This window comes from Callithrix jacchus, chromosome 20, assembly GCF_049354715.1.
Source record: "Callithrix jacchus isolate 240 chromosome 20, calJac240_pri, whole genome shotgun sequence".
Taxonomy (NCBI): Eukaryota; Metazoa; Chordata; class Mammalia; order Primates; family Cebidae; genus Callithrix; species Callithrix jacchus.
The window spans coordinates 30876724-30889294 of NC_133521.1; the positions used below are offsets into that span (position 1 = coordinate 30876724).

Below are 12571 nucleotides of genomic sequence, written 5' to 3' on the forward strand. Positions count from 1 at the left end.
TGACCAAGTAACTGGGGGAAGATAATCATACTCCACGAGGTGGAGATCCTGGGGACCAACTTAGAATTCTGCCTATCACAGCTCTACAGCCTCTTCTTTTCTGGCAAGAGTCTTGAATGTTACATGCTTTGTGAACATCCATCTTTGTTTTCTGTTTTGTAATCTTTTTTTTTAAGCAAATACTATTGAGCTCATAATTGCATGTCACATGGGGCATTTCAGATTTGGGGAAAATGATAACAATAGCTTTCGTGCTTGAGGACTTGCTTTGTGCCCAGCACTGTGTGGAGATTTTACCTGCACTCTCTCACTCATCCATCCCCACAGTTCTATACAGAAGGTACTGTCAGTATCCTGAGCTAAAGATGAGAAGCCCGAGACCAGGCATATGTAGAGAGGAGACATCCCAAAGTTCCACATCTGTAAAGCAGCAGAATGGGGACTCAAACCTACATCCCTTTCCTTCAGCACCCTCCCTCCCAGCCTATTTCTGTCAGCTGCTATTTTGCCCTATTGTGGTTCTGAAAAACTTACGAAATGCCCTCCATAGCTATGATGATTATCATTTGTTCTTTCCTTTTTTAGTCAAATTTTCCATCTAATAACAGAAGATGTCACACTGACCAAGCACTCCCTAAAGCAAAGGATACTCCTAAAAGTCAGCCACCAAAGAGACACAAGTGTGATAGAGTAGTTTAGAGGCTGACTCGTGTAAGGTAAGAATAGTCCGGTGCCTTAGCGTCTGGCATTTTAATGTGCCTTGGTCTTGGATTCTATGATGTATTTTGCTGTCTGGTTTCCTGCCAAGCACTGATTAATAAGCTTCATCAGAAAACTCACCAATTCAGCTCTGAAGAACAACTTCAGGTCTTTCCAGAAGAGCCAACCTGTGTCAGCAGGAAACAGAAGAGAAATGGTACACATCCATTGAAAACTAATGTCCCCTGACTTGAAATAGCGCTTATGCTGATGACATTCTCACTTCATCGTGAACAGAGGATTGGCCTGTGCTACCAGCTAGAGGAGGAAAACAAATGATTGGAATAAGAAAGATGACACTGACAGTACTCTGTCAGCAAGGCATTTTGCTTTTTGATAAAAGGACAAAAATGGCATTGATTTATGTTTTCATTGTAAGCTGAGTCTCATAAATGAACAAAACTATGTAGGATGCTAACAGGCCACCAATTTGGGAAGAAAGTAAGATCCTCTTGCCTAGATCTTTCTTATTTTTCTCTCCAGCTGCCCCTCCATTTGTCCTAAAGCAGATGGATGTGAACTCTAGGCCTACAGTTCCCATAGGGGCTGAAAGCCAATTCCCATAGGATCTGTGTTCTGATGGAGTGAGCTCTTCACCTTTCAAAATCTGAGATCTGGGAGAGTTGGGGGAAGATCTGAGGATGTAGTAGTAAAGTGAACCAACAAGGAAGCTTTGGCAGAAAGCAGCTAGCAGCTCATCACACCCATCTCTCTTTACTCTGGACCCAGGGATAGACTACATTTCCCAACCTCCATTGGGGTTAGACTGCGTTGACTCAGCTCTGGTCAGTGGAAGTGAGCAGAATTGATGTGCATCCCTTCCAGGCATGATGCATAAAGTCCTAGCACACAACCCTCATTTCTCTTTCTTCTCTTACTAGCCAGCTGGATGTCAATATCTAGCTCTTAGAAACCAACAGTTAAATATGTCAGAATCAAATCTGTTGAGTAGAGATCCTTGAATGACTAAATGGAATAGAAGCCCATCCTCACTCACACCTGTCACCAGTTGGAATTCATGTGGGCTGGAAATAAGCTTCTGTTGTAGAAAGCCATTGAGCATCAGGGGTCTTTCTGTTACAACAGCTACCATAAACTTATCTAAAATGATAGCCTAGAATTTCAAAACAGCAAGTAGGAAAAACAGTTCTAAGAAAGGAGAAGGTCTGGTTACTCAAGCCTGAGAAATCCATTTCCATGTCTTGCTCTGATTGTGTATGGCCAACTGAAAATGATAAAAGTCAAAGATTCCTGTCTACTGTAATCTAAATTCAAGATGAAATGAAGCTACCTTGATCCATTTTTAAATGTCTATAGAAAACTGAATGTACACTTGTAGCTTTTAGAACACATTTTATGTCATTTCCTATGATTAATGTGTTAGAGGATTTTAGTGTTTTCACTTTGAGACTATTAAAATGTTTCTTTTGATAAATTAGGAAGCTGCATCAGAAGTTATTTCTTTGAACCTAATTATGGGTAGAACAGTTGTAACATTCACTCCTTATAGTTTCTTTTGCCAATAATAATTGAGCTACAGTCCTGAACGTTAAATTTATAATGATTATTATCTTCTGCTATATTTTAATATGAAATTATAAACAAATACAGATTCATGCTCTGGAAAGACAGAGACTTTGTTTACTGTTTTCTGAATATTTTAGTACTCTGCTAGAACCAAGTTAGTGTGAGTAGGAACGTTATAGAGAAAATTTTAAAAAAATAAAAATACAAGATTCAGTATTTTGTTCATATGCGTCCTTTGAATACAATTATCATACAAACATCTCCATCCAGGTCCTGCTTTATCTAGTGTGGTACTTAATGTTTAGTTGTTTGTTTGTTTGTTTTTTTTTCCTATTTCTGTCTCTTTGGGATTTTCCATATTTGAAGATCATGAGTAATACTAGGATTCTTGACTTAGAGTTATATCTGTAGTTTCCCTTAATACCAACATTAAAATTTCTTCGTTATCATTCATCAACATCCTCATTTATATACAGTTTAAAACCTCGAGAAATGTTCTTCTTTCCTTTATTTAATTCATTTAAATTTTAAAATGCAATTTACTTATTTCCCATGTAGATTTTCAAACCAGGAAGAAATGTAACTAGCCTTCTGCTCTGTCTTACATTTGTCCTCAATTATAAGTTGGGAAATTGACATTTTGCTTTAAATATTAGGTTATCCTTATTTAAGTACCTGTGAGCCTATTCCTAAGAGTGACCATTGGGCCCACTGACCAAATCTGTTTTTTTAAATCTGCACTGGCGCCAGACCAGCATTTTGGTGACATTCTAAGGCACTGTCACCCTGTGAGACTCTGCCTTGCTGAAATCTCTAACTCTTGCCTGCAGTCTGCAGTGTACATTTATGTCACTTGCAGAGATCATTAGTGCAACTCTGACCTAAGTTCATCAGGAAGTTTCCAGTCCATTTTACTTGAGCCCCCATAGAGCTACATGTGTTTTTACATTTCTCCTTCTTTTCCTTTTGCTAGGAGAAGTATATCATAGAATTAAATCAAAGAAGGATAATCTTACACTGGAATGTCCTCTAGAGTCCCACTCAAATAGGAAACTTTGCATTTGTTTTCAAATCCATTGTTTTCTTCTGTATGTGTGACTTTGGAGGGCTGCTTCTGCGCTACGAAATTCAGGAATCTTCACAAAGCTTCCTGGGAGATTCACAAAGAACGTTCATGAAGGAATAATCAGACAGACTCTTTTCTGGTGTACTGGAGAATGTGACTTTTCCTCTCAGTTTTCCTGGAAGCATCTAAATAGTCTCCACATCTCTTCTTTTGCAGCTTTTTCTCAGTGCATATTGGTAATCAATAAATATTTTCTATGAAGATTAATCCACATATGTACTTCTTATTAATGCCTTTCCCAAAATAAAGCAGGACTTTCAGAATCAATCTAAATGACAAAGCAGTCAAAATCAGGAAAGGATTTATTTTATTTTATTTTAAGTTCCAGGGAACATGTACAGGATGTGTAGGTTTGTTACATAGGTAAATGTGAGCCATGGTGGTTTGCTGCACCTATCAACCCATCACCTAGGTATTAAGCCCTGCATGCATTAGCTGTTTTCCTGATGTTCTCCCCCACCGCCGCCCCGGCCCCAACAGACCCCTGTATGTGTTTTTCCCCTCCTTGTGTCCATGTGTTCTCATTATTCAGCTCCCACTTATAAGTGAGAACATGTAGTGTTTGGTTTTATGTTCCTGTGTTAGTTTGCTGAAGCTAATGGCTTCCATCTCCATCCATGTCCCTGCAAAGGGCATGACCTCATTGAAAAGGATGTTTTTTATTAGATGCTTTTTATTAACTTTGAGGCAATTGTTTACGTAGGCAATTAAACAAATTAGAATTTTATTAATATTAATAATATAGTGCAATATAATCAGGAATCACACCACCTGATGATTAAGCCCAATTTCACATTTGGAGCGAAAAGAAAATTTGTGCGGTACATTTGTCAGATTCACCAGAAGCACTTTCACTCTGGCTTCCTTCTGAATTCTATTTCTGTTGTTGAAATATTGATCTCACTAATGTCATTGCTGTCAGCTCCTTGGGGTGTTTATGTATTTCCCTGGACCTCAGAGCCTTTGAATATGTATTTGTTATATTTACTTGAAAAGTCCAAAAACAATTTGCCCATTAAATTTGCAGAAGACTTGGAAGGGCTAGGAGGAGTAGTCCCTAATTATTAGTAGTAGTAGCTAATAAGTTGAATGTCATAGTCCGAATTATAAAAGTCCTCAAGAGATGAAAACCTTGTAAAAATATAAAATGCCAACACCTGAATTCAAAAACATAGAAATCAAAATTAAGGACAGAATAGATGTGTTTGACAGTATATTACACATAGCTGAAGAGAGAACTAGTGGACTGGAAGACAGCTCAAAAGAAAGCATCAAAAACGAAGCACAGAAAATAACCAACCAAAAATGCAGATGAGGCTGAGAAACAGCAATATGTTGAGATAAACAAATACTACTGTGTTACAGTTGCCTACAGTATTCAGTATAGAAACATGCTGTCCAGGTTTTCAGCCTAGGAGCAACAGGTTATACCACATAGCCTAGGTGTGTAGTAGGCTCCACTGTCTCAGTTTGTGTAAGTACCCTCTACAGTGTTCACACAGCACCGAAATCACCTAACGGCACATTTCTCAGAATGTGTCCCTGTCGTTAAGCAACACATGACTATATTTCAAAATAAGTTTGTAATTTTAGCTAATGAAATTCTGATGAGGCTAATTATTAATTGTTATAAATTATTAGAAATGCAGATGACTTCTAATATTGTACTTATTAATGAAATTGGTTCATCCTCACTATAACATTAGAAATGTTGCATTTGAAAAACAATTTCGTTTAAAAATTTCAAACTCCAAAAAAATAATAAAATCAAAGGAAAAATAAATACAAATAAAAATTTCAAACTCCATAAAGAATATTGTACGTTCTGTTGGTATCTCAGAATCTGGAGATTATAGCAGATAATAATTATAAGCTTGTTGGAGAATTGGTCTGTTACCTTGGGAAAGAAATGGGAAGAATCTTCACAGAGTATTCAAAAGTAAAATGGTAGGTTTGCTCTTCAGAATCAGATTGCTTTTTGAAAAAAGAAAAACCAACAAACATCCAGCTGCTTTAATTCAAAAACTAATGTGTGTCTCTGATGTTGAATTCCACAGTGCCAACAATTTGAAGTGTAGAGGGCTTTGACATCTATAGAATGAAAAGCCAAGAATATCTTCCCTGTTAACTTGTACTCTTGTGTTGCAGGCACACAAAAAATCCCTCTGGACGATTGAACCCAGTGAAGGCATGGTTCCTCCAGAAACTGATGTTCAGCTGGCACTGACTGCCAACCTGAATGACATACTGACATTCAAAGACTGTGTCATTTTGGACATTGAAAATAGCAGTACCTATCAGATTCCTGTTCAGGCTTCCGGAACTGGTTCCACTATTGTTTCAGATAAGCCCTTTGCTCCAGAACTCAATCTGGGGGCACGTTTTAGGTAAGGAAATCTCATGGACCAATTTTTATAGATAATCACATATGCTGCATATGCTGAGCATCACTTTGGAAAATCATTTTAAGTCATTAAAATGAGCCTCCTCAGTCCCTCTCCTCTCCTGTCCTCACTCTTCCACCTCCTGATGGGTACGTCGGCAACGAGAAGACATACTCTAGTCATAGCTTGGTTGCATTCGCTACTCTGTGTCCCTCTACATGCAAGAATAAGACAGTTTGTAGGAAATGCATTCTTCTCTCAAACTGACTACTCTGTGATTAATGTAGACTCATAACCATAATTTCTCCCCTTTGATTCCAATACACTGCTAATCCCTCTCCACAAATTTGGAAAATACAGATACCACTTAGTGGTAACCTAAGTAGAACATACTGAGGAAGGTGAATATTTATTGCAAGTGTATTTTATCAGGTATTGCGGAGCCGGCAGCCTTTTCAAAGGTTATGTCCTCTACTCAACTCCCCACCATAGCACCAACAACTGAGATGGTTTCCATTGGCATTGTCTGATGACTCAGGAAAATCTAAAGGGTCTAAATATGTACATAAGATGTGGTACAGTATAGGAACCTCTGAGCAGAACAATCTAAATGTGGATTTAAAAATGAAGTTTGGGTCAGGTATGGTGGCTCAGGCCTATAATCCTAGCACTTTGGGAGGCCAAGGCGAGAGGATCACTTGAGCTGAGGAATTCAAGACCAGCCTGGACAACATGGCGAAACCCCATCTATACAAAAATACAAAAAATTCTGAGCTTGGTGGCAGGTACCTGTAGTCTCAGCTACTCAGGAGGCTGAGGTAGGAGGATCACTTGAACCCAGGAGGCAGATGTTACAGTGAACCAAGGTTGCACCACTGCACTCCAGCCTGGATGACAGAGTGAGACCCTGTCTTACACACACACACACACACACACACACACACACACACACAGGGTTTGGGCCAGGAGCAGTGGCTCATGCCTATGATTCCAGCACTTTACTTTGGGAGACTGAGGTGGGAGGACTGCTTGAGGCCAGGAATTGGAGATCTGCCTGGGCAACAGAGGGAGACCTGCATCTCCACAAAATAAAAAAATTAACCTCACATGATGGCACATGCTTATTGTCCTACCTACTTGGGGGGCTGAGGTGAGAGGATTATTTGTACCTGGGAGGTTGAGGGTATAGTGAACCAGGATCACACCACTGCAACTCCAGCATGGGCAACAAAGCAGGACCCCATCCTGAATTAAATAAATAAATGTATACATGAGGTTTGAGTGCTAAGTGTAGAGGGCACGTGCAGGGATTTAGTCTTGATTCCTCAGGAGAGTCATGTCACTATCACTAGTTGGCTCCTGGGGCCAGTTGAATTTGAACTTGTTTGTTGCAGTGCTACGAACGGATCTCAGAAAGGTACTCCCCCTACCTTCTGAGCTCATAGGCTCTGAAATCAAGTCATACATGCTGTGCTTGGAGAAGATGTGACTGACAATAATCAGTTAGGAGCCCTCCCGAAAATCCTTCCCTCTGTTCCATCTACAAAATATAGGACTTGATTGAAAATACCATATACTAGTAGAAAATTAAGTAAAAAGCAAGTCATATGGTTGAACTGCATGCTTTTAGGCAGCTATCCAATTATATTTTTCAAGTCGACTAAATATAAGCCTCTTCCTCCCTTTCTGTCTATTGGCCATAAGCTAGGGTAGTTTGTGATTGCATACCAGTGCCTCTAGTTTCAAATTGCTTTTCGTGCACGCAAATATAATTGCAGGAAACAATACATGCCAAACCAGACCTCATTACATGTTCTTTTAAATCTGCAAATGTCAAGTAGCCTTCAAAGGAAATTCAGATACTTACATGGAATTGGAGGTTTGGCTAACAGTTTTCTTTGAATATAAAACCAAACTGTACCTTTTAGTTGCTAATTTGCCCTCTGCCTAAACTTTCTGACATAAAATCATGATGCCCGCAATCTCCAGAATTGCCAAAAGCAGGGCTGGGTAAACTATACCCCTCTGCCTGCTTTTGTAAATAAAGTTTTATTGGAACATAGCCGTGCCCATTTTTTAACTATTGCCCACGGCTGTTTTCATACTGCAAGGGAAAATTGAGTAGCTGTTATGAGACCATGTAGCCCAATAAACCTAAAATATTTGTTATTTAGCCCTTTAAAGAAAAAGTTTGCCAACCTCTGGTCTAAAGAAATACCCATACCCATGTGCTCCCCACTTCTAATTGATTTTTTTTTGAGACAGAGTTTCACTCTTGTTGCCCAGGCTGGAGTGCAGTGGCGTGATCTCGACTCACCACAACCTCTGCCTTCCCGGTTCAAGTGATCCCCCACCTCAGCCTCTCAAGTAGCTGGAATTATAGGCATGCACCACCACACCTGGCTAATTTTTTGTATTTTTTGTAGAGATGGGATTTCTCCATGTTGGTCAGGCTGGTCTCAAACTCCTGACCTCAGGTGATCCACCTGCCTTGGCCTCTCAAAGTGCTAGGATTACAGGCATGAGCCACTGCACCAGGCTCTAACTGCATACATTTAAGTGACTCCCTTAGGTTTGCCGACCTCCCGTTTCTTGATCTATAAAATGGTAGTAAATCCTTGCCATAATGATTGAAAGACATACTGTGAATAAGTAACAGACATCCTGCCTAGTCTTTATAAACAGTATGTGTTTTTTATAAACAGTATATGGTTTGTATAAACAGTATATGTTGTTTGTTATTTTCCCTAAAAGCCTACTGTTAGCCATAAACTGCCAAGTAAAGAAGCTCTCGAGCATGCCCTGTGGACACATATTCACAACACATTTAGATAGGAATGGATATACCTGTCAACTAGCAAATACTCCTTCTGATTCTTTATTTGATGGTTCAGCTTACCAGGCATGATGTCATTTCCGAAGGAGGAACAGATGGGGTGAAATCTCAAAGCCTAGTAAAATTTTAAAAAATAAAAAAACAGTCCTGAGATGAGTTTTTCCCTAAGAAAATATTTTAAAGTAAGCCTGTGAGGGAAAAAAGCCCAAACAAACAAAAACACATTTGAATCATATCCAATATCTTAGAAATCCCAGTTTTTTTAGCAAATTGCCAGGCAGTCAGGTTGTTCTTAATAAATATGTATGGAATACATGAATGAATGAGAAGTGAATAAATGAAACTGCAACATCTTTAAAGCACATTAGTATGAGATAGGTGACCAATCTTGGTGGCGTTCTGGCCCATTGCAGTCCCCCTGGTCTTTGTAAAAGCTTAGAGGACTAAGCTTTAGTCCTCTTTGCATTGTTTTTCTTCAACGTTTCCTTCAAATTGAGCCCATCATCACAGGACGTTCCACTCAGCCGGGAATAATTTACTCAGCACAGCTTGAAACCTGCTTCTCCTCCAGCAGGTATTCTGCTTTCCTCTCACTCCTCAGAGCTATTTCTCTAAATGGGATTGCTTTTCATGTCAACTGTGTGTGTCCTGCAGCGTGTGGGGCCTGCTGGGGAAGACTGAGCAGGAGTGGGGATTTTCCACAGCCCCTTACCTGGTGATGCCAACTCTGGGACCAAACCCAGGTCTGTGATTCCACACCTGTTGGCCCCTTAAGTAGATACTACCTTGTCCCATCACTGGTTAGTTCCTAGAGCCATCATGACTTAGTCTTCCTACATTTAAAAAAAAAAAAGGCTTCCTTTGTTGCTCACTTTTTAAAGTACTTACAGAGGAGTAAATCCCAAGGGTGTAGAGCTGAACAGAACATCCCTAAACTGAATCCTCTCAATACCTGCCTCTTCTTTTCCAGCCTGGATACCCATTATTACCGCTTTAAGTTGACCAACAAGGGACGTCGGGTCCAACAGTTGTTCTGGATGAATGATAGCTTCCATCCCCAGGCCAAGCTGAGGAAGAAGGGCCGGGTTAAGAAGGGACATGCTCATGGCTGGCCTCAGCCCAGTGGCTCTCAGGAGCCCAGGGATCCACAGAGCCCCGTATTTCAGCTCCACCCCGCCACGATGGAGCTGTACCCAGACCAGACAATCGATGTGACACTTGAAGCCTATTCTGCTACTCCCAGGGTAAGGGGACAGCACATTTGGAAGCTATTGTTTTTTTCCTGAATAAATCTCTACTATATCTATTTCTTAGGAACATCCCTTGACATTTATCCTGGATATGGTTTCTCAAGGATTGTGCATAGCCCTGAGTTACCATGGTAGCATCCATTGCTTTTAGGGTACAGCTCTGCTCAGTCTTCGGTTTGTTTCTATAGCTACTGTGAACCCAATCTTAAAGCAGAGTTAACAGAGAGAAGGAACACATTACCTTGTTCCTATGATAAATAAATCTTATCATACCCAGGATGAGCAGTGACCAGCCAGCAAGTCTGTGGTAGAAAACATCCAGTTTTCAGCCAAAGCAAATTCTCCTATTAACACGTAGCAGGATTAACTTAATATTCATTCAAAAAGGGTGTTTATGCAGATACTCTGGGCTGTCTCTCCTATTCAGGTATTGGGACACCCTGTTCCTTTCCTTCCAGCCTGAATACAACCCCCATTTCAAAACATCTTCTGTTTGTGCATTAATTAAGGAGTCACATTTATCTTCAGTAACTCTGATTCCTTGCCTTTATTTACATGATCTCCATACATTCTACGCAAAACATTTCAGTAAATCCAAATCATGGGTCTGTTTATCCCTATTCTCTTGCAGGTGTGGAAATCATTAAAAAACTAAAGGCAAGGCTTTCAAAGTCACTTAAGAGTTTCTCCCTCCCCACAAAATGCAGACCTTGTAGATGAGAAAGGATGCTTGCTTAAGATCCTGCTTGTGTCCCCAAATTTGGATGTAATACTGACTTTTCCCCACATAAAATAGGAAGCAGTAAGACCTTTGTCTCCCAGTAGACACAGCTGGAAAGCTAGTCCATTGCTTCACTTCTCTAAGGTCACAGATTCCAATTTATTTCATTAGATTATTTCTTCACAGAGTATTCTCAGGTCAAACACATCCTCAGTCCAAGAAAAGTGGAGTTTTCTCTCATTATGGAAAAGGTAATGTGTTCTTTCTCTCTGTTATTCAGAGAGTAGTATGTGTAGACCATGTGACAAATACTGTGCTAGGCACTGAGGATGCAAAGATGAATAGAACACAGCCCCTTATCTCAAGACACTGACAGCCTGTTGAAAGAGCATGTTTATAATGTGGTTATCAAGAGTTGGCCATATTTTTAAAGGCTTTAAATCTGAGCTGTTAGAGGAGTAAACTCAGCTTAAGCTTTACTAAAACTTCCTTGAATGTTCTTCTAAATCATGCTACATAATTGAGGAGAGATTGGAATGCATTAGCAACCCTAACCTGAGCACTCTTCAGTCTAACCTCCTCATGCTACAAGTTCACTTTTGATTCTTTCTGCTTTATGAAAATCTAGGCTTTTTGAGTCCAAGGAAATATTAATTTCTAATGCATTATCTTTAAATGTTTAAGTATAAAAGGCAAAAATTTGGTTGGGCATGGTGGCTCATGCCTATAATCCCAGCACTCTGGGCGACCAAGGCGGGTGGATCACCTAAAGTCGGGAGTTCGAGACCAGCCTGACCTACATGGAGAAACCCCGTCTCTACTAAAAGCACAAAATTAGCCAAGTGTGGTGGTGTGGGCCTGTAATCCCAGCTACTTGGGAGGCTGAGGCAGGAGAATTGCTTAAACCCAAGAGGCAGAGGTTACAATGAGCTGAGATCATACCATTGCACTTCGGCCTGGGCAGCAAGAGCAAAACTCAATTTCAAAAAAAAAAAGAAGAAGAAGAAAGTCAAAAGTTTTTCAACTACAGTTTGCAATAATTAATTTAATAAGAAATCATATAACTACTGTTGAACTATAAGCCCCATGAAATATTTTATCTGTCTTGTTCATCACTGTTTTGTACGCCCAGCACCCAACACACCTCCTGATGTATAATAGATCATAATATAACTATATATATAGAACTGAATGTAAATCGACTGCCTCAGGGCAGTCAGAAATAAATACAGAATCCATCAAAGTCATGTTTAACTAACAATAACATAATCATGTGACAAAGAGCAGTCCCCGAAGCACGCTATTCAGAAAAATGTGCTCTTCCTTGTGTCCCCGGGCAGGAAGTTGGGAATCAGTTTTCTCTCAGTGAGTAAATAAGTATTCTGAGTAAGTATTAAGTTATAGTTGTTCCCAAAATGCTGGCTTATCTCATTGGCAGATAGTTAAAGAGAAGCTGGTGTGCCACGCCATCATCGGGATGCAGAAGGGGAAGAGCTTGTTGTTGACTGTGAACATCACCTGCGAGTTCATTGCGCCTCTCATCCAGCTCTCCACCAAACAGCTCATCTACCAACTGGAGAAGGTCAGTGGGCTGTGCTAGCGAGGGCTGGGTACTCCGACTGGGGTCAGCATGTTTACATTGCTATTTTGAAAGCTAAATGAATGGGCATCATTTTCCACCCAAAATTCAGCCCATGTCTTTCAAGCTTCAGAGACCAGTACACATTCAACTAAAACATCTGAATCTAAACCTACAATCCTTTGACATGTAAGTTGTTGCGGAAATTCTATTTCTATCATTCCTGATGTCTAAGACCTAAGGGAAGTGGTATTCCAGTGCACTGAGTATGCATTTTAGTCAGTCATCTTACTTAAATCAGGTAAAATAAACTCAAGGCAAAGAAAGGATTGGAGTATTATCAATAATCATAATACTCAGTAAGAATAGCGACCACTTATTGGTTAGCA

General features: G+C 40.0%; 1 protein-coding gene across 24 annotated transcripts in view; it reads left to right on the forward strand.

Moving 5' to 3' along the window:
* HYDIN (HYDIN axonemal central pair apparatus protein) overlaps nucleotides 1-12571 on the forward strand; it is a 516394-nt gene that overhangs the window by 279689 nt on the left and 224134 nt on the right. For all 24 annotated transcript variants that reach the window (XR_008478211.2, XR_013530165.1, XR_013530166.1 and 21 more), the window contains 3 exons: nucleotides 5561-5799; nucleotides 9603-9876; nucleotides 12042-12185. Coding sequence is in view for 20 of the 24 variants with exons in the window: in XM_078357699.1 (XP_078213825.1) it covers nucleotides 5561-5799; nucleotides 9603-9876; nucleotides 12042-12185 (657 nt within the window). In the remaining 4 variants the exon portion in view is untranslated. The remainder of the gene's footprint in view (nucleotides 1-5560; nucleotides 5800-9602; nucleotides 9877-12041; nucleotides 12186-12571) is intronic.